Source organism: Esox lucius, chromosome 12 (assembly GCF_011004845.1).
Source record: "Esox lucius isolate fEsoLuc1 chromosome 12, fEsoLuc1.pri, whole genome shotgun sequence".
Taxonomy (NCBI): Eukaryota; Metazoa; Chordata; class Actinopteri; order Esociformes; family Esocidae; genus Esox; species Esox lucius.
In genome coordinates, this window is record NC_047580.1 from 33,662,257 (window position 1) to 33,683,316 (window position 21,060).

Genomic DNA, 21,060 nt, shown 5'->3' on the forward strand with positions numbered 1-21,060 from the left:
AGTTGGTGCCAATCTCTCGATCAGCTATGCCACTAGCACTCTACTGGTTTATCTTACAAAGGAAAGCCTTTCCAGATGCCTGGCTGTTACTGCCTGGCTGCCCTAGGCCTTTGGCTGGCCAATCGTGGCACTTACGCCAGGTGTGTGGATCTCAGTACCTCCGAGATTGTTTTACCGATCAATTTTACACAATGTAAATGCTCTGATTGGTCCCTGAAACTGATGGCTTCCACGTGATTGATCTTTGAAACAGATGGTTTGGGTCAGAGCCAAAAAAAACAAACATGGGGGTTTGATATATGATCCAATTGCTGCGATCATTGTTTTTGACACCAGCCCCACCCACCTTGTTTTCACCAATCAAATGACTGGATTGTAAAAAGTCTCAGACCAATTGTCTCTAACCATAGTGCAGCAGATGAGTTGTCAGGCTATAGCTAGCATCTTCGGCTGTCTGGTAAGCGGAGAATGGCATTCTATTGAAACAACATAGATCCAAAGCCGCTATCTATTTAAATCGTCAAAACACAGCTTCCTGTTTTCCTTCTGCAGTCAGTCTCTAACAGTTTCATTTAGACCTTCCACCCAGCGCTTGCCCTACTTCGTACTCACGGTCAGGCATGTAGGCTATTAAATAAAATAAAACGTTTTGTCTTGTCTCACTGTTTTCCGTAATAGCGGTTTGGATGTGTAGCCTAGTCTATCTTCTGTTGAATCCTGTTCCAGCAGGGCCATGCCTGACTCATCACGGCTAATCAGAATGATGGCAGCCAGGCGATGTCTTTGGTTTTATCCTGTGAGATTCATCAGAGACCTTTCCTCTGTTTATAATGAGCTAAACGGTCGGAGCTGTGGATCTGGCTTGTGTCCTAAATGGGACCCTACTCCCTGTTTAGCCTAAGGGTTCCTCATGAAGTGGTTTACTATATAGAAATAGGGTCCTGTTTGGGACGTGCCCTGGGCTACTTTGTGTGGAGGGCCATGATCTCTCTCAACTGGCAGATCACAAGATTTTTTTTTTTTCTCTCTTTCTCTCGAAGCAAATCTCTACCCCCCCCCCCCCCATCTCTGTTTTTCTCTCATCTTCTCTGCTTCTCTCCAAACGACGTACTAATAGCCACCCTTGATATGTGTCAAATGTTTTTATTTGCCTGGTCTTAATGCTGTAACAAGGGAATTAACTGTATGGAGGGGGGGGGTGCTGTGGCGTTCAGCACAACACTAGAGGTAGTGGAGTTAACTCTGCCCAATCAGACAATGGGGGATAAACAATGGGCCAGCGAGAAAAGCAGTGAGCGAGAGAGAGCGCGAGGGGGAGAGAGAGAGAGACAGTATTTCATTGGGTATTGGCTCAGTTTGTGTCTGTTAAAGGTTGGACTTCCATGGAATATGCTGTGAATAAACAGCCAGGCGGTGTAGGGGTGATTTAAGTTGAACCGTCTGGTCCATCTTGACCTACCACACTGTGGAACCAAGGCTACCTCTTCTGGCATGAGAACACACACACACACACACGCTCCCACCACTGACAGGAAGACTGGTGTCATCAGGGTATTTCTAAACATTTAGACGACATGTTAAAAGCTGTGATTTTAAATGAATCATTAAGTACAACAGGCAGGCAGACAGGCAGGCAGAACAAAGGATAGTATGAAAAGGGTGTGGGCCAAATGGCACATTTTTCTCAGTAGTGCACTACTTTTGAGCCTTGTTGTGCTCCCGTGACAACAGGGCTCTGGTCAAACCTAGTGGGCTACATAGTGAATAGTGTGCCATTCGTGCCTGAGGCAGGGTTCAAACGACAGATGCTGAAGGAGATTAAATGTGTGTGGTGGAGCGTAGCTCCTATTTAGAGAATAGTGATAGGACTGTCACTGGATGGCAGGAGGAAGTCCTGCTCCGTGTCCAGGGCTTGTCAGTCTCTCAGACGCACATTTCACCACCACAGTGGATTTACATATTTGGTTTGGCTTTGGAGACGTACAGTTGGGCAACATAATGTCTGTTAGCTGTGTGTGTGTGTGTGTGTGTGTGTGTTCGTGTTCTGTTTCCAGACTTCACATCTGCCATAGTGTTAAAGCCACTTTGTTTAGCTAACCTTTTCTGTGAAAGCCTTTCAAGTGTTCTACGGGTGTAGTCTCCTCGTTTCAGAGATGGAAGTGGATGAATATAGATGTGGGTATTATTGGTGATATGAAAGACTTCACAGAATATACAGTACATGGTTGGATTTTGCGATTGCTGAATCCTGGAGGGTCTGAACATTATAGCTAATCTTCACAGCGAGCCGGGAGGCCGGTCTTCACAGCGAGCCGGGAGGCCGGTCTTCACAGCGAGCCGGGAGGCCGGTCTTCACAGCGAGCCGGGAGGCCGGTCTTCACAGCGAGCCGGGAGGCCGGTCTTCACAGCGAGCCGGGAGGCCGGTCTTCACAGCGAGCCGGGAGGCCGGTCTTCACAGCGAGCCGGGAGGCCGGTCTTCACAGCGAGCCGGGAGGCCGGTCTTCACAGCGAGCCGGGAGGCCGGTCTTCACAGCGAGCCGGGAGGCCGGTCTTCAGTGTTGGGATCTTTGGGCTGGTTGTTGAGGGATTTCTCCCGTTCTGCCAAGCACTGATTAAAGGCACTCTTATAGATAATCCTACTGAATAAACAACTCTTTGTTGTTTGGGAGGAAGGAGTTGCGGTGTTTGTGTGTGTGTCTGTCTGTGTGTCTGTCTGTTTGTGCGCGCATCTGTGTGTGTGTGTGTGTGTGTGTGTCTGTCTGTCTGTGTTCAGGACAGGGGAGGGGTAGTGTGACTTGGATTCTTAAATGTTTATCACCTCTTCCCCAGTCGCTAGGATCCTTTCCCTGCGCCTCTCTCAACGGGAGAGAGGAAGGATAAATATTTAAAGACAGGCCGTGTTCCCAAGGGCACACTTCTGACTCTGTAGAGCACTTCTTTCCACCGGGCCCCAGTAGGTCTGCCCAGGGGACAGGGTGTTGTTTGGGGAGTTCTGGAGCTGTCTGAAATAGAGCTGTTACAGACTCTGCTGCTTCGTGAAGGATCTATTTATACTCCAGTTCTGTATGCTGGTCTGGTACCGGTCTACTAATGACCCCGCGGTCGTCCCGGCAATGACCCCCACGATGGTCCCGGCGATGGCTGTGGGTGATGTACTCCAGATAACCAGTGTTTTGAATGTCTTGTGTTTAGTGAGTAGCCACCTAGGGTTGCTGGACCTCATTTTGTTTCCAGAGGGGCTTTTAGGGGCATTCTAGACACATTTAGTGGAGTGTGAAGTCCGTGGGCCGGGCGGAACTAGCTGAGTTTGCGTAGCCCGGTGGATGTGACTTTTACCTGGACGGGGTGCTCCATGTCCCAGTGCCTCCTAACCGTCACGCACCCATTGCTCCCGGTCTGTGTTTCTATGTGATCTTCTGCTCTGTGTTCGGCCATTTTCTCAGCCTTACATACTCACTGGGATCGGCTGAGGGAGTTGAAGCAAATTATTTGCAGAGCAGCGTCTGCTGATGTTTAGTGTAAACAGGAAATGCATAAAAATCTGTGGATATATATGTTTACTTAACCAAATGAAGAATGCGGACATCGCTCACAACCTACATTCCTGCTCTTCTGACCAGCTGGCTAATATGAAATCCACTGAATGAGGTTTTCAAAATGTTAGATCGAGGGCGTTGTTTTACACATTATGACGGCAAGGATGCTACTGGACTTTTTGATGCAGCTCGTTTGGGCCCGGTTAGAGTCAACATGTGGGTTCTGGTGCCGGGAGTCGGACAGCGTTGTTGGTCTGCACCTAACAGATCTCAACCAGGGTGCATTGTGGGGAGGGCAGGGCCAGACATGACTGTTATTTTTACTATTTGTAAATATGGTTTGGTCGTGCTGACGGTTTAGGTAACTGCTGACTGCAGCCAGAAAGACTTGTGTGTTCAAGCACATTTCAAAGGGCGTTCGTCTCTCAAATGCACTGTAGCATTCTGTTCTCTAATTCAGAAGCCTCCTGATCTCAGTCATTAGAGTTATGGTGTTGATCTCTTGTTTCTTTTTTAAGTGAATGGTTTTATATAGCCTGGGTTATTTGGGGTTTATATGTCTTGGGTTTTTTTTGTTGGTTTTTTTAATGTAGCCTGGGTATGGGGGTTTTATGTAGAAAGGGTATGGGGGTTTTATGTAGCCTGGGTATGGGGGTTTTATGTAGCCTGGGTATGGGGGTTTTATGTAGCCTGGGTATGGGGGTTTTATTTAGCCTGGGTATGGGGGTTTTATTTAGCCTGGGTATGGGGGTTTTATGTAGCCTGGGTATGGGGGTTTTATGTAGCCTGGGACTGGGGGTTTTATTTAGCCTGGGTATGGGGGTTTTATGTAGCCTGGGTATGGGGGTTTTATTTAGCCTGGGTATGGGGTTTTTATTTAGCCTGGGTATGGGGTTTTTATTTAGCCTGGGTATGGGGGTTTTATGTAGCCTGGGTATGGGGGTTTTATGTAGCCTGGGTATGGGGGTTTTAGTACCCTGGGTATTATTATTTTTTTTTTATGTAGCCTGGGTGTGGGGGTTTTATGTAGCCTGGGTATGGGGGTTTTATGTAGCCTGGGTGTGGGGGTTTTATGTAGCCAGGGTGTGGGGGTTTTATGTAGCCTGGGTATGGGGGTTTTATGTAGCCAGGGTGTGGGGGTTTTATGTAGCCTGGGTGTGGGGGTTTTATGTAGCCTGGGTGTGGGGGTTTTATGTAGCCAGGGTGTGGGGGTTTTATAACAGGCGCAGGAAGTGCTCTGTAAACTGACACTCTCCAGTTGTGCAGAGTGGAGCCCCACATTGTCTCTTCATCATCAATGAACTAACAAGGAAGAGCGAGCCTCTAGTCTCAGCACTTCTTTATTCAGGAAAAATGGGATTGTCTCAGCTAGCCATCTTAAGATGGATGCACAGAGTGTAAATGGCTCCAGAAAGGAACCTCTCCTAAATCACTAAAATGTAAATGTTGTCATACTCTCTCTGATAGTTTGGTCGAAGGGAAAGGAGAGAGGGAGGTGGGAGAGGAATGAAGGGCACCACGTTGACCCTGTTATTGTAGAAAGCAGAGAGCAGATGTGTGTCCAAAATGGCGCCCTAACCCTATGTAGTGCGGTTTATTATACTTTTTTACCCAGGTCCATAGGGGTCAGGTTGGTAAGTAGTGCGCTATCTAGGGAACAAGGGTGGCATTTGGGAGTCTGCCCATGAATGCGGTCCTTGTTCCTCATTAATGACTGTTTGATGCTTCTGGAGCAGGGGGGTGGGGGGTGGGTGTAGCAAACATAATTATTCATGGCAGGATTTGCTTAGATGAGACGTTTGTTTTTCGCATCCCCCCCCCCACTCCCTCACACCGGGCGTACACACACACACACACACGCACGCACACAAGAAGGGGGAGAGGCAGCCTGTCAGTTGGCATTCTGGGTAAAGATGTCCTCTCAACCTTTGAAAAGGGACAAGAGGCCAAGGAGTGGTGTGTGTTCAGGGGGGGGGGGGGGGGGGGGGGCTGTGTGTTCTGACTGGGGAAGGACTGGGGGAGGGGCTGTGTGTTCTGCCTGGGGGAGGGGCTGTGTGTGTGTGTGAGACAGGGATGGGATGGAGGTGAAGGGCGGCCATTTTGCTCCAGTGATAAAGGGGAGAGACGGCAGTGGTTTGGAGGAAGCTGCTGGAAGAAACCTAGGACAAGGTCAATGAACATTTCACTGTAACCGTTTGGTGCGTGCGTGTGAGACTAGCCTAGCCAGCGTACAATCACCGTCTCCACAGCAGCTGTTTGTGTGTGTGCGTGTGTGTGCGTGTGTGTGCGTGTGTGCGTGCGTGTGCGTGCGTGTGCTTGTGTGTGCGTGCGTGTGCGTGCGTGTGCGTGCGTGTCGTCATGTAGATTGAAGTGTGTGTCAGAGGTCTGCTCATCCCTTGGTTGAGGTATTTGGATCTAACAGGCAGAAGCAGATCCTAGACTCTGTGTGATTGTCATTTTTGGTTATGTAATGACATGTTAAAGAAGCGGTTAGGAGCTGGTGATCTTTAAGTGGCGCTGTCCTCAGGTGTTATTCATTCCACTGACCTTTTCAAACGCTAACGCACAAATGTGATGAAAATAAACGGTTCAGTGTTCTAACGTCTGGGAACTTAAAGGGTTCTACCTGTAAACCCAAATGGCAATTAAAAAGTGCTATTCAAAGGCGGCTGTTTAACAGGTCCCTCCACAGGGACAGTTTAAGTACCCCACATCCATAAAGCATCTTATTAGCTTAATTTCTTCCACACGCTGCACTCCCCCTAAGGGATGCTCTGGGGAACACGTTGTGTCTTCGTTGGGACTTTGAAATATCTGCATCTGTTACTTGAGTCGTCGATATGTTAACCCAGCAGTCCTTGCGTCTTGATACTGGCTTTACGCTGTGGACTTATTAAACTGACTCACTGCCAAGCAACCAATCGGCAGTCAGCGCCAGGCCTGTTTAACTGATATACTGATAAGGCATGACCTCAAACACTCCTACTGCCCCAGCCGGCCTGTCAAACAGCCTGTTATTAACGGCCATCTTGTTCTTGCTGCCCAGCGAAGGATGTGGAATGTAATCTAATCTATCACTGTTGTTAGACATTAGGACATTATGAGCTTCATGCAGGTGTGTGTGTGTGTGTGTGTGTGTGTGTTTGCTTGAGGCAGCATTGTGTCCTCCCTTGTAGCCCCTCTTCTCTAATGACCCTGGTGTTAAGTAGTGTGCTACACTGGGCGTAGGATGTGATTGGGTATGCAGAGATATTCAGTTAGGGATCAAGTCTCCATTTCACACTCCCCTGGTCACAGATAATCCGCCCATCTCTAGGCTACTGTACACTACCTCTTAGCAGCGTGTGTTGTGTGTGTGTGTGTGTGTGTGTGTGCTTAAAAACCAGCTTTCCACACAATCGTTCTTCCCCAGACCTAGCTCATTGTTCTGGGGTCTGCCTCCGATGTTTTCTGTCAACAGACGGGTTTTCACACAGACGTGTATTTTAAGGTTGTGTGAGCGTGTCTGTTTGTGGTGTCGATGCGGTTTGAAGGCATGTCACCCCCAACTACACTCATTCATTACAGGGTAGATTTACACTCTACTTCTAAACAAAAACCCTTTTTGGGGTTTCTTATATGCTTCATGTTTTAATTGTAGCTTGAACAATCCATTGTTCAGGCTATAATGTGGAATGCACCCTTGAGTAACGCAAAGTAGATTTGTTATCGTTGTTGTCTCTGTCGGTCTGACACATCTGTGTTGTAACCTCCCGGTTTAACGGATTGTCGTCGTGGGCAGCATTTTCAAACCGAAACGACTCCATAGTCCCCGGCAATGTGTGTTTTGTCAGCTCTCCCCTTAGGGTGAAATGGCTCAGGCACACGCACAATAAAAATGCTAGCTTGTCTTGAAAACCTCACCGTGTCGTTATGGCCTGTGAACAGACTCGGCGTCCCCCTGTTGTAGCCAACCTCCCCTGCATGCTGTTGTCTGAGCCACGCCCCTCTCTCCACAGTGTTACTTCCTGAACCGACGTCTTCCCTCAGCCAGGGGGGTGGTTGGTGTTCTTTTTAGGGACCGTTTTTCGGTGGTTAAGGCAGCCGTCGTCTGGCAGGTATACGATATGGTGTGGAGGCGCTGTGGCCACAGACAGGCAGCGTGTGAAACGAAAGCTGTCTCTAATTGGAGGCCTGGTATTATCATCATGTGGTATATATCTCAGGGCTGTGCTTCTGGTTTTTAATGTGTGGCTTTACAAAGCAGAGTCTCAGGCCCCCACCGTCTGTGAGTTGGTCCTGCTGGTCTACAACCTCGGGGCTCATTTGAAATATGGGGAAACCATTCTTCTAATGTGTTAGCAGTAGGAGTCAGTAAGATTTCAGCACTGTGGTGTTTGGTGGGCACCCTCAGATGTTCTGATTGGACAGGCGAAATTCCCCCGCAACCCTCAACAACACCCAGAAGACGCTCGTCTTTTCTTTGTTGTGTGCGTTGGGCAATAATGTGCTGGTGTTTGATATCTTTGAAGAGTAGGATTTTCTTGCGATTATCTCCTGGTGCACATGACTCACGGTCTCTGTGAGGGTTGTGTGATGTCCTGACAAGCAGCCTGCTGTCTTGGCGGGCGGGGCTTAGATACGTTGCGTTGTGAGGTTATGGCTGTTCTCTACTGCTCGGGTTCTTCAGCCGGTGAATGTCAGGTGAAGGAGAATTTCCTGTCCTGAACCCAGTGTTTACAAAGTCCTTCACACCAGCCGTTCTTAACAGTAAGAATGCAAAAGAAAACGGGGTTCTGTGGTAAAACACAAAACATTTCGATGGGCCATATTCCCTGATCTGCATCCTCTCCTCTGCACTACTTCAGCAGGACCACTGCTTAGTGCGCTACACTGGGAATAGGGGGCTTTTCCTTACTGGGCACAGCCCTTTAGGGCTCATGCAGATAGGAAGTCATTCAGACTGCGCCCCACCGTAACACTGCTCTCAACACACACACACACACACACACACAGCTCCGTCAAGAGCACCTCATTTAAAGGGAATCCCAGCTTGCGGAGAGTTAAACAGCCTTCCATTTCCCTGGGAACCCTGTCAAAACACCAGGCTGAGGTGAGGCGTCTCTAAAAGCTCAAAAGGGGTTCCTGTTGCGTCTGGAAATACTGCGTTAGTTTCAGTTAATTTGTCGGCTACTGTCACGTCTGTTGTGGAAAAAGTGGTTTTCCTCCAACACTGTGGCTCACTATGAACACTGACATCATCCCCGCCTCCATCCACCCTTCAAATGGATGATTGCCGCTACACTGTCAGGGCCTCTCGTCCGAGCTCGGGTATCGCTTGAGGATAGAGACCCTCTGTGGCCACGAAACACCTCGGTTCTGTGTGTTTGAATGTTGAGCAGTGGAGGTGTGAGCGGGGCTGGCTATGACACAGGTAGGATGTCGCTGCTGACGCTTGGTGAGATTGGTGCGTGCGTGTGTGCGCGGGTCAGTGCGTGCGGTTCTGAGGTCTGGGTTGTATACCACCTGAGCCGTCGCACCAATCTAAGGCATGTTAGGCTAATCTATACATCGTATTTCTTGTGGGACATTTTAGCTATTTTTGCAGTGTTTTTTTTCTTTGGTACGTTTTTAAGGGATTAAAAGTTAAGAGTTGATTTTCGATAAACCTGGCCTCTCTTATTACACACTTTGAAGTGGGCTAGCTTCCCCCTTACGGTACAGTCACACTTCGCGAAATTTCGGCTAGCATACATGTGGGCGTGTCTCTGAGCGAACTAGCGTCATAACAGCAGGTGAGCTGTGTATTAAGGTTTGGGCATTGCAAATTGGTATGAAGGAACTTCGGTTTATTACAATGGTTAAAATTGGAATTGAAACATATTTTGTAATACATTTTGACATTTTAATTAATATGCCTCATCGACGTAATTCTTACAACCTGCAATGCTAACTAGCAAACCAGCTTGCTAGATTTAGGTAGCCACCAGTCCGCTAATATAGCCATCTATCTAATATAGACTCTGTGCAGCAGCGTAGTGAGGAACTTCCGCTTTTGTCTAGAAGTCTACGTTGCAGTTTCCGGTTTACTTACTAATACTCATCCGCATTAGTAAACAGCTAAACTCACAACAAGATGAGTGATGCTGTTGTACGGAAAAAAAAGAAATATAATGTACGTGACTCATTTAAGTTTCAAGGTACAAGTGGGGCATCATTTTAATCTGGAGAATGTCCTCTTTTTAATAAAATATGGCTTGCGCCATTCAATGACTTCAAACTAGAAATAGTCAGAAAAGGCGATTTATTATATATATATTTTTTTATATACTTCCACATAACGCAGGTTTAAGCGCAATTAATACCATATAGGACCAGATGTTTACTTACTCCTATGCCAGTTGCTATTTTTCAGTTTCGTTGTGAAATGAGGTTACAGTAATAAAATAAAAGAGGAGACCTGTTTTGGTTCTTTTTGAGGCTATGGAATTTTAAGCTTCATTCAGGTTAGAAGAGGCTGAACGAAGGTTTGTTTCAATTTACTTGCTATGACGCGCTAGCGTTCTTTTGCCGTTTTTGAGGCTAGGGTGAATTTTAATGTGTTCTATTGTCCTGCCTAATACTACACTAAAAAGGAACACGTTGCTAACTAGCTTAGCCGATAGCCGGCCGGCACACCACAGTAAACTACTTACCCTCGTATGCTTATTTTAGGCAGGTTTTGGAGACATCTACTAAAAACTGAAATTTTGGGCGACGCGGGTGATCGCCTTAAGTAAACCGGAAAATTATATGCCGACATCTGGCTAAAGCGGAAGTTCGTCCATACGCTTGTGCACAGAGCCTATTGACACCAGAAGCACAAACTCTGGACCACCTGTCTTCATGCTGCTTTTTTTGTTTGCGTCTCTGTAGGAAAACAACTTGTAATCGGACAGCTCGGGGAATACCATTGCTGCTACTGAAAGTGTTTTTTCTATTATTTTCATAATTTCTTTAAAATGGACTGCCTAAAGCAGACAATGGAACTTTATTATTGTGGAACAAAAGTTTGGTTCTTTTAATTGTACGGATAGCCTTTCACAACTACCTATGTAAAATCCCATGATCAGTCAGTCCCTAGCGATAGGCGCAGGTGATTTGCATTAAGTTGGAAAATCTTAATGCAAATCACCCACAATATTTCGGGTGGTCCAGAGTCGATTAGTTACATTCTCTGCCTTATGTTCATATTTTTCTCTCTTTTTGCGTTGTCTTAATGAAGTTATCAAAGCAAATGCAGACACGATGGGCATCTTGGCCAGCCAGTGTCAAAAGGTCATTAATTGAATCATGGTAGCATAACATTGACCAGGGGGTTGATGTACTGTAACATTATACGCCAGCCAGTGAGAATGAAACGTTTGTAGCTAATCATAGAAATAATGTAAAATTGTCTTGTCATGTTTGTCTGTTTGCCCAGGGTTTAGGAATACAAGTATGAATCCATAGCTCAGGGTTAAATCTTAGCCCAATGTCAACAAACATGCTCAACATGACTGTCCTTTCAGTTTGGGGCTAGTGGATGTTGAGGTTAGCTGTGTGTAAGCTGTTCTAAGAACCTATAATTCATGGTTTACTTACCTTGGTCCATAGGCTCATTCAAGGGTTATGAAACGACTAACATTAGAGGAAAAAAGAAAGGTGAAGCTCTACGTTTGCTCGTCTAGGAGCCCAGTAACATGAGTTTTCCTCCTGATATAAGAGCAATGTCTCTTCCTTCATAGGACTGTATATGTTGGCCCAAGATAGAGATACATAAACAACACTCTGCATTCCAAATGGCACCCTATTCACGATTTAGTGCACTTCTGATCGGAGCCAGTAGGGAATAGCGTCCTCTGAGTCGGCTTTCCTGTATCCATGTTAGTATCGCTGTCTTACACACTGTGTTCGTAGGGTAGTATTTCAGTTTCAAATCTTTCTGAAACTCAATCCCAGCCCAGATCCTTGCCAGTCACATTTTGCCACTTCATCGTTCTCTGTGTGAGACATCCTGGTGACAGAGTCATCCTTTTCTAACCCTCTCAGTGTTTTGCTAAGCGTTATTTTTTGTGGGGGCTCAGTATTGATTTTAGAAACGGGCCACATTAAAATAATTTGAATTCACTGTATTGTTTAATAACAGGCATTTAGCTTCTAAATGCACTTAGCATTTAAATGTTTCACAACCATAAAATAATCAATTTGTAAACGTGATGAAATGCTTCCCAGCTCTGCCCTTCAGTCTAGTGATTCTAGTCATATACAAGTCACTGCCAATTATGGGATGTTTATCCTTTGCCCGGGCTGGATTGAGCGACGAAAGAAGAAGATTAATGTGTGTGTGTGTGTGTAACGTGGGAGTGATTTAGAATGAATAAAACATGATGAAGCCTGAAAAGCCTAAAGGTGTGTGTGTGTGTGTGTGTGTGTAGAGGCAGCAGTGTTTAGTAATAGAGTATGGGAATGGCGTGCTAACCGCTAATAGTAACAGAGTATGGGAATGGCGTGCTAACCGCTAATAGTAACAGAGTATGGGAATGGCGTGCTAACCGCTAATAGTAACAGAGTATGGGAATGGCGTGCTAACCGCTAATAGTAACAGAGTATGGGAATGGCGTGCTAACCGCTAATAGTAACAGAGTATGGGAATGGCGTGCTAACCGCTAATAGTAACAGAGTATGGGAATGGCGTGCTAACCGCTAATAGAGATGCAACCTTGGTTGCCAAGGCTCCGCATCCCAGCTGGAGCCCTATGCCCTATGTAGTGCGCTTCCTCTGATCCTCTGTGTCCTGTTGATAGTCCACTTGGTGGGGCGTCGGCTTCCATCTGGTCCGTGCAGGCCAGAGGTCTCATTTAAAGAGGCGACGCTCTGAAGAAACGGATTGTTTTATTGACACCCGGAGCTACTGGCTGCCTGTTGCCGGCTGATTGGTAGGTTGACTGAATGTGTAGCCTGCTGACGGTTGCCGTCTGGCTGGCTGAATGTGTAGTCTGCGGACTGTTGCCGGCTGATTGGTAGGCTGGCTGGCTGAATGTGTAGCCTGCTGACTGCCTAAGTGGCTGCTGGGTTAGCCTCTTTACTCCATTAAAGTAATGCACAGGAAATGAAGTAGGTTGACCCTGAACCCCCCCCCCCCCCCCCCCTTCTCCAGCCCGTGCCTGGTCCTTCCTCTCAGAAGGTCCTGGTGATTGATGTAGAGTAGCTCCCACTCCTACAACCGCGTTCCTCTGCCCACACACTGTCTGCTCTGCGTTTTCTCTCCAGTCCGTGTGCCTGCGTGAGCTGGTGGTTCATTCACCAGGACAACCGTTTCTGTAATGACTCTGACACCGTGCCATGTCTCTGCCGCCAGTCCCAGAGTCACGGCGGTTAAAAGACGAGTCCAGATTGCAGGATCGTTACGGTTCCTTCTGTTATTTAGGTCCGGCATCCGACAGTGGCCAGGTTATTTGGGCACAACGATTGGGCCCGACCTGGGGGCGTGGTGTGGCCTCGTGTTTGGACCCTGGTTGGTGTGAGTAAGGAGGTTAGCGTTAGTTTGGCCGGTGTGGTGTTGATCCGGTGGCCCTTTTTCCCAGCAGAGCCTTTGGTGAGCTGTGGCATCAGATGACAGCTCCTGTCCCTCACAGCTCCCTGTGTTTATGGACACCCGCGGGGTGAGAGAGGGAATTTGGCAGGCCTGTGTGTGTGTGTGTGTGTGTGTGTGTGTGTGTGTGTCGCTGCGGAGCAGCGGTCGTCGTGGTAACTAATCATTAGGTGATTTATAGTCGGCGTGACGATGGTTGGGTTTAATCAACCCTGGTGTTTGTGTTGAAGACGACGGCTTCACGCACACTTCCTCGCTTTCTTTCTCTGTCTCCTTAAGTCTCTTTCTGTCTTTCTCAGGCTTATGGTATGTTGAGGGACAGTGTCACGTTTCTCTTTTATCTGCCCGTCTCGGTCTCTCCCTCTCTCTCTCCCCCTCATCCCACACTGATTGCCAGCTCTGTTTTGTGGGGCTCTAATATAATGTTATTAGCTACCTATTTCTAGTTCTTGTTGAGTGGGATGAAGTCAACAGTGTCAAACTGTGTGTGTGTGCGCATGTGTGTGAATGTGTGTGAATAGTCCCAACAATGTCAACCCTGCCCACCGTGGCGCCATTTTCAGGCTGACATAAACAGCCACAGTATTTAACAGATTACAAACAGTGTCTGACCCCTGGTCAACCCAACCGAGCCCTGAGCGCCGTGTTTCTCTGCAGAAGGGAAGGGGCTGGCTCTTTATGCTTCAAGCCCTGAGCGCTGTGTTTCTCTGCAGAAGGGAAGGGGCTGGCTCTTTATGCTTCAAGCCTTGAGCACCGTGTTTCTCTGTGGACGGGAGGGGGGGGCTCTTTTTGCTACAAGCCCTGAGATCCATGTTTCTCTGTGGATGGGGGGGGGGCTTTTTACGCCATTATTATGGTTGCAAGTGAAACGGGACAAATACAAGCCAGCTTCAATTTTACCCATTTCTTTTTTTTTCTTTATCATTTACCGTTTCTGTATCTAGGAAGCATTTCTTTACTCAGCCCTAGTTTCCACTTCCCTGGCTGCCCTGTTGACATGAGCGGGGCTTTCTCTCGTTCCCACCTTATCTCTGAATGTAATAAAGACTGTTTGGTGTTATCTTTTTTATAAGGTTTTCTTTCCGGATCAAACAGCGCTTTGACAGAGGGTGTGGCAATGGGCGCAGTCAGATAAAATAAATAGCAATCACAAGCTAGCGAACCTAAGAACGTTTGCCAAAGTGAAATGACTGTCAGAGAAACTATGCACATGTTTACAATTGTGTAGTTACATGTGGATATCCTTGCACCTAAAATAGCCTAGCAAGATGAAATAAGGCATAGAAGCTGAGGTGCTCCTGAAGCATTGGCTAGCATGCTACCAACCAATGTATACTTTTGCAGTCGTTAGCATAGATTAGTTAGGCACAAACCAAACTTAAAATCTAAAATTGCTTGAATCTTTGAGAAAACACTTCTTGAATTAACAAATTGATGTACTTAGGTCTTTATCAGAGTTAGCTGATTTAGCGATTAGCTGCTTACGAGGTCACCACCACTGGGGGGGCAGTGTGACTCATGTCAATAAAGCAATGTTTCACATTGTTCGTACAGCACAGGAATGTTAGTTGTCCAAGACAAACACAAAGATCCAGTATTTTTTATCTGGCTTTTGTTGCTCTAGTTTTAACTAAAAGTGTTATTCCATTCCTAAAATAGTTGCACTGTTTGCACAGTGTATTCACAATAACACAAGGTCCACCTGCCTGGGGATTTTACATGGTAAAAAAGTCCTTTGTCTTTACTGTCTGTCTAGTGTCATGGTAGAAAAGTCCCTTGTCATTACTGTATGTCCAGTGTCATGGTTGAAAAGTCCCTTGTCATTACTGTATGTCCAGTGTCATGGTTGAAAAGTCCCTTGTCGTTACTGTATGGCCAGTGTCATGGTTGAAAAGTCCCTTGTCATTACTGTCTAGTGTCATGTGTGGCTGGTAGCTGAGAAGAACAATAGGTATCAATGAGTGGCAGCAGAGCTCATTAGTCGAAAGAATGAGGTGTTGAATCAATGCGGTGTTAAGGTGATACCTCAGTTAAGTATGTACTGATGTGCTGAAAGTATCTGCTAGTATTGATACCTCAGTTAAATATGTAGTGATGTGCTGAAAGTATCTGTCAGTACTGATACCTCAGTTAAATATGTAGTGATGTGCTGAAAGTGTCTGTCAGTATTGATACCTCAGTTAAATATTTAGTGATGTGCTGAAAGTGTCTGCTAGTATTGATACCTCAGTTAAATATGTAGTGATGTGCTGAAAGTGTCTGTTAGTTTTGATACCTCAGTTAAATATGTACTGATATGCTGAAGGTACAGGCTAGTGTTATTGTGGGAATGTTCAACCCACTCGCAGTTTTGCATATTTCTTCCTTTTGAAATGTCATTATTTATGACTCCTCTCTCTCTCTCCCCTCCACAGCTTTTCTGAAACACTGGGGTTGTTGGTGTGGCCGAATTTTCCCTGGATTTGATTGGTAAATTCAGAAGACTGAAGCCCAGGCTCACAGTCTACCTTTCACGGAGGCCCAGCCGTGAGAGGACTGAGGAAGGCACGTGGCGAATCATGACCGCAGACAAAGAAAAACCGGACAAGGAAAAGGACAGAGACAGGGACAGAGACCGGGAGAGGGACCGGGAAAGGGACCGGGAGAGGGACCGGGACAAGAGAGACAAGGCGTCCAGGGAGAGCGAGAGCTCACGGCCGCGACGGAGCTGCACGCTGGAAGGCGGAGCTAAGAACTACGCAGAGAGTGACCATAGTGAGGACGAGGATAACGAGAACGGGGGAGGGGCCGGGGGAGTGGGCGGAGCCAATATGGGTTTAGGGGAGGAGTCGGGGAAGAAAGGGAAGAAGAAGATGATGAAGAAGAAGTCCAGGTATGAACGGATGGAGAACGGCGAGATCACCTCCTTCATCACTGAAGATGATGTTGTTTACAGACCTGGAGGTATGTTACATTAAGTCTCCTTTGATAGAGCATTTTGTGTGATTCTCTACGAGGGTTTTCTTGAAGGTTCTCCGGAAGGTTGTCTCAGTCCAATAAATAACCTCGATCTCTTACCACCGTTTTTTTTGGTCAACTGTTAATTCAGAATGTATTGCTTGTTTTAGCCTAATTCTTTGGCACCTTTTTGTCAATCGACTGCCAAATGAATCGAATCTATCAGCCTCCCATGGAACAAAACAACACTGTCTTATGATTGGTTTTGTCTATAATTGTATTGCTCTTGATTGTTGATTATAAAACACCTACTACTATAACTAACACAGCAGCTGTTATTTCTGCTGTTACTATTAATAATGTTTCCTCCTTGACTCCTATGATCTCACTTTTTGCTTGTTTTGAAATGAGACAATCGTAATGTTTAACATGGTAATATCTAATATGAAAGACATTGCTATTATTGACCCATTACCAGGATTTATCTTTTTGCACAATATGTCAGTACAATACCACTTCATTTGCTGGGACTTTATTTTGAAGTTGCTTTTATAAAGTTTTTAGTTGGAGTCAGTATTCAAATCTAGACCCGTTCCCAAGAAGGAAAAACCTAACGTCTGTTTTGGCCTCAGGTGGCTGTCTCCTGATATATTTGTGTTCTGATCACTTGGTTGAGACAATTGTAGTGATGTCCATGATTTGGTCAGCTTGGCTCTTCCATCTCCGGGTGTAGTAATCCTAGATAGCTGGGGCTTGTGCTGTTCAAGTTTCTCACACGTGTTAACATGCAATGGAGAAGTGTCTTGGTGCAAAAAACGATTTCTTTTTATTTGCATGCTGACACCCTCACAGATTGGGGTCACAGCCAGGGGTCAGGCATTACACTATCAAAACCCCTTCAGAAACCCCCAGCACACTATCAGAACCCACCAGGACACTTTACCAGAATCTACCGGAATAATTAGCCAGAACTATATTAACTCTGATGGAGCTTCTAGTTCTGAGTTTTATTAGTAATCAGAACTAGTTTTAATAGTAATCAGAACTAGTTTTAATAGTAATCAGAACTAGTTTTAATAGTAATCAGAACTAGGCAGTGATCCTATGATGTAATTTAAGCTAATTTCAAACTCTGTCTGATCAAATACAGTTATTTATGTTTAAGTCTTGAAACAGAACTGAATTAGGCGTACAGTTGCCAGCCTCTAAAGGCATAGCTCGTGAAACTTAATGGAGGGTATTTATTTTGACGTAGACCTGTTTTGTCCTCTTGTGGTCCCTGTTCCGTTCTTTGGTCAAACAGGCAACAGGGGCTGGCCTTGGTCCCAGACCGATGTGTTCTGTGATATAATTATTACTCAGCACGGACTAAATAGACTGAATCAAGACCGTCCGTCCCAAATGGCCTCCTGCACCATGTGTGGAGCCCTGTGTGTAGTGTACTTCATGGGGGGGAAATGATCCAGTCTGACACACAGCTGTAGGTCTGGCAGCCTGGTGCACTGGCTGTTTATGAACCCCTGACTGAGGGGAAATGTCAACATCCTGCTCCGCCGGCGGAGAGAGAGGTGGAGGCTGTGAAGGAGAAAGAGGTGTGGAGACCAGGTTCCGGTGGGCGTGGCCGGCTCTGGCCTGTGCCCGTCGTCCACAGTCCTCTCTGGCTCGTCTTATTGTTACCCAGCAGGAAGGAGAAGGTCAGGTATCTGGCGCAGCGCTTTGGCTGCAACGCTCGGTTATTTAATGTGAACACACAGAATTACTACAGAGTCTAGTGTCATTATTCTAGCACCCCCCCCCCGCTGCTCCTTGTAACAGCTAAATGCTGGAGACGTGTGGATTGCCCTTTAGTGCCATGGAGCACAGACACACACACAGACAGACAGACAGACAGACAGACACACGGACGGACGGACACACAGACACACGCATGGACAGACGGACACACAGACAGACAGACAGACAGACACACACAGACAGACACACGCACACTCTCTCCCCTCCCCCGAGCCTCCTGTGAGTAATAATCTGATTCACAGCATTATCTTTGTTAGTATCAGCCAAGCCCTTGGAAAAGCCATTGCTCAGACATAGTAAGGGAAGCTTTAACATGAACGTGTGTGTGTTGGGTATGTGTGTGTGGTGGGCTACCTGCATGGTAGATCAGGACACAAAGCTGCAGCCCGCCACTTCAACTAAACATTCGCAAAAAAAGAAAAACCAGTCACATTTCTCTTTGATGCCCCAGAAAATATTGATGTATCCAAGACGATAAGACGATGTTACGTGAAGATGAAGGAATATTTCCAAATAACCTAGCATGCTAGAAGCCCCCCCCCGAATCAGGAAACATGTCAGTGCCCTCCTCCCCCCGACCACCAGTCACGACTAATGTCTCAGCCCCCCCCCCCCCCCAAACACCAATCAGAACTAATGTCTCAGCCCCCCCCCCCCCACCCAAACACCAATCAGAACTAATGCCCCTCCCCCCAGAACATGTATTTCTAAAGAATGTCCTTTTGACACCTGATCCTTCACTTATCGCTATGGGAACAAAGCTGTGTGGATCAGGGATGCAGCTGGACGGGCACACACACACACACACACACACACACACACACCCTACCAGTGTGTAATCCCCTATGTGTGTCTGTTGGTTGTAACAGTGGTGAGTTACTGACCTCTGTCTGGTTAGTAGTACAGCAGGAAACACACACACGGCTGTCTATTCCTTGCACCTTTCCACCCGATAGATAATTCTACGTTAATTAACTCGGCATTGCGGTGTGTTTGTGTCCTGGTGGTTCCTGCCGCTGCATTGAGATCAGATGTAATTTGTGTGGCTTAATCAGGCACAGATCCTGGTGTGTGTCAGGCTGCATGTTAAACCACTTTAGGCCAGTTTACTGGCACTCCATGTAGACCTGAGCGCCCCTTGAGAGGGGCTTCAGACAGCATGCGGGGGGGGGGGGGGGGGGGGTTAGGAGTGGGTTTACAGGGCCTGACAGTCATATGACTTTCCACACGGCTGATCCATGTCTGCTTAGCCTTTATATCCCTGAAAGATGGGAGTGTTTTTATCTCTGCAGCGTGGTTTAGTGTGCATTGATTGGATAGAGGGGCTTGAAACGGGGGGGGGGGGGGCGCGCATACGTGGGGGCAGGACACAGACACACGACACACACTGACGCAACCTGCGCTATTGATCAGAGCTCTGAGGAGATCTCCTCCCTGCATCTCCGGAGGTTATGTTCCACACGTATCCTGGACTTATGCTGTTGATCCACCCTGCAGATTACACACACACACCCTGCAGATTACACACACACACCCTGCGGATTACACACACACACCCTGCGGATTACACACACATACCTGTCGCCGGTGTTAGCACGCTAGGCTAACAGAGTTCCACTGCAGCAGTACCAGTGGCGTGTTGGGAGATAACCAGGTGTCATTTCCTCTCAGTGTCAGGGCGTATCCTCACCTGAAACCCCACTGATATGGGTCATGGTGGTGCACTGGCGCCATGCAGTAACATAGGTCAGGGGTCACGTTGGGAGGTTTCGCTGACTCAACGTCTATTCCCACCAATGTCCCGAATGGACAGCGTTAGAGGAAATATCGTCTAGAACCCGACGATGCAGCAACCATGACCCACCATGACCCACCATGACCAGCCTTAATGCCCCACCATGACCCACCATGACCCACCATGACCCACCATGACCAGCCTTAATGCCCCACCATGACCCACCATGACCCACCATGACCCACCATGACCAGCCTTAATGCCCCACCATGACCCACCATGACCCACCATGACCCACCATGACCCACCATGACCCACCATGACCAGCCTTAATGCCCCACCATGACCCACCATGACCCACCATGACCCACCATGACCAGCCTTAATGCCCCACCATGACCAGCCTTAATGCCCCACCATGACCCACCATGACCAGCCTTAAATGCGTTAGGCGCAGTGCGGGGTTGAGTCGCGTTAGGCGCGGTGCAGGGTTGAGTCGCGTTAGGCGCGGTGCGGGGTTGTGTCGCGTTAGGCGCGGTGCGGGGTTGAGTCGCGTTACCTTTCTCCTCCTCCACTCCCCTCCCCCCTTTTCTTTCTTTCTGTGTGCGTGCATGCACGTGCGTGTGCCTATGTGTGTGTGTGTGTACTGCTCTCTTCAGATATGCAGGGGCATGCATGGGGCATTAGCAGGGGCATGCATGGGGCATTAGCAGGGGCATGCATGGGGCATTAGCAGGGGCATGCATGGGGCATTAGCAGGGGCATGCATGGGGCATTAGCAGGGGCATGCATGGGGCATTAGCAGGGGCATTAGCAGGGGCATTAGCAGGGGCATTAGCAGGGGCATTAGCAGGGGCATGCATGGGGCATTAGCAGGGGCATGCATGGGGCATTAGCAGGGGCATGCATGGGGCATTAGCAGGGGCATGCATGGGGCATTAGCAGGGGCATGCATGGGGCATTAGCAGGGGCATGCATGGGGCATTAGCAGGGGCATGCACCCAGCATGGATTTGAATCCTGCCCGCTGCCCTTTCAGATAAAAACGCTTTCCCCACTTTCCAGTCTGTGTATATAAAGAGAATACTATGCACCAATGCAAGTATAATAATGTATGAAAGGTTTAGGACATTAACTGTTGCTAAATGTAAATGAAAAATAATTTAGTGCATTTGCATTGTACGTAACAATGAAGCAGGTTTTTTTTTGTCCACAAAGGAAACATTTTATCCATAGCATCTCGAGGGAACCACTACACATTCTTCTCTGTTCATTTTTTCATTTAATTTTATTTTTTACACAAAGGAAACCTTTCATGCATGCTTGGCATATCTAAACTGACTAGATTTATGTCATGGGAATTATCCCCTATGGCTTCAGAGATGAGCAGGTCTCTTATCAGCATTTGTGTAAAGAACAGCTAAACATTCTTCAATAACAAATGTCTGCTAATGATGAGTGAATTTC

At 47.2% G+C, this 21,060-nt stretch overlaps 1 protein-coding gene across 6 annotated transcripts in view; it reads left to right on the plus strand.

The window, feature by feature from the left end:
* rerea (arginine-glutamic acid dipeptide (RE) repeats a) overlaps positions 1-21,060 on the plus strand; it is a 163,946-nt gene that overhangs the window by 58,154 nt on the left and 84,732 nt on the right. For all 6 annotated transcript variants that reach the window (XM_034296121.1, XM_034296125.1, XM_034296123.1 and 3 more), the window contains exon 2: positions 15,543-16,071. In XM_034296121.1, the coding sequence (XP_034152012.1) occupies positions 15,687-16,071 (385 nt within the window). In that variant the 5' untranslated portion in view covers positions 15,543-15,686. The remainder of the gene's footprint in view (positions 1-15,542; positions 16,072-21,060) is intronic.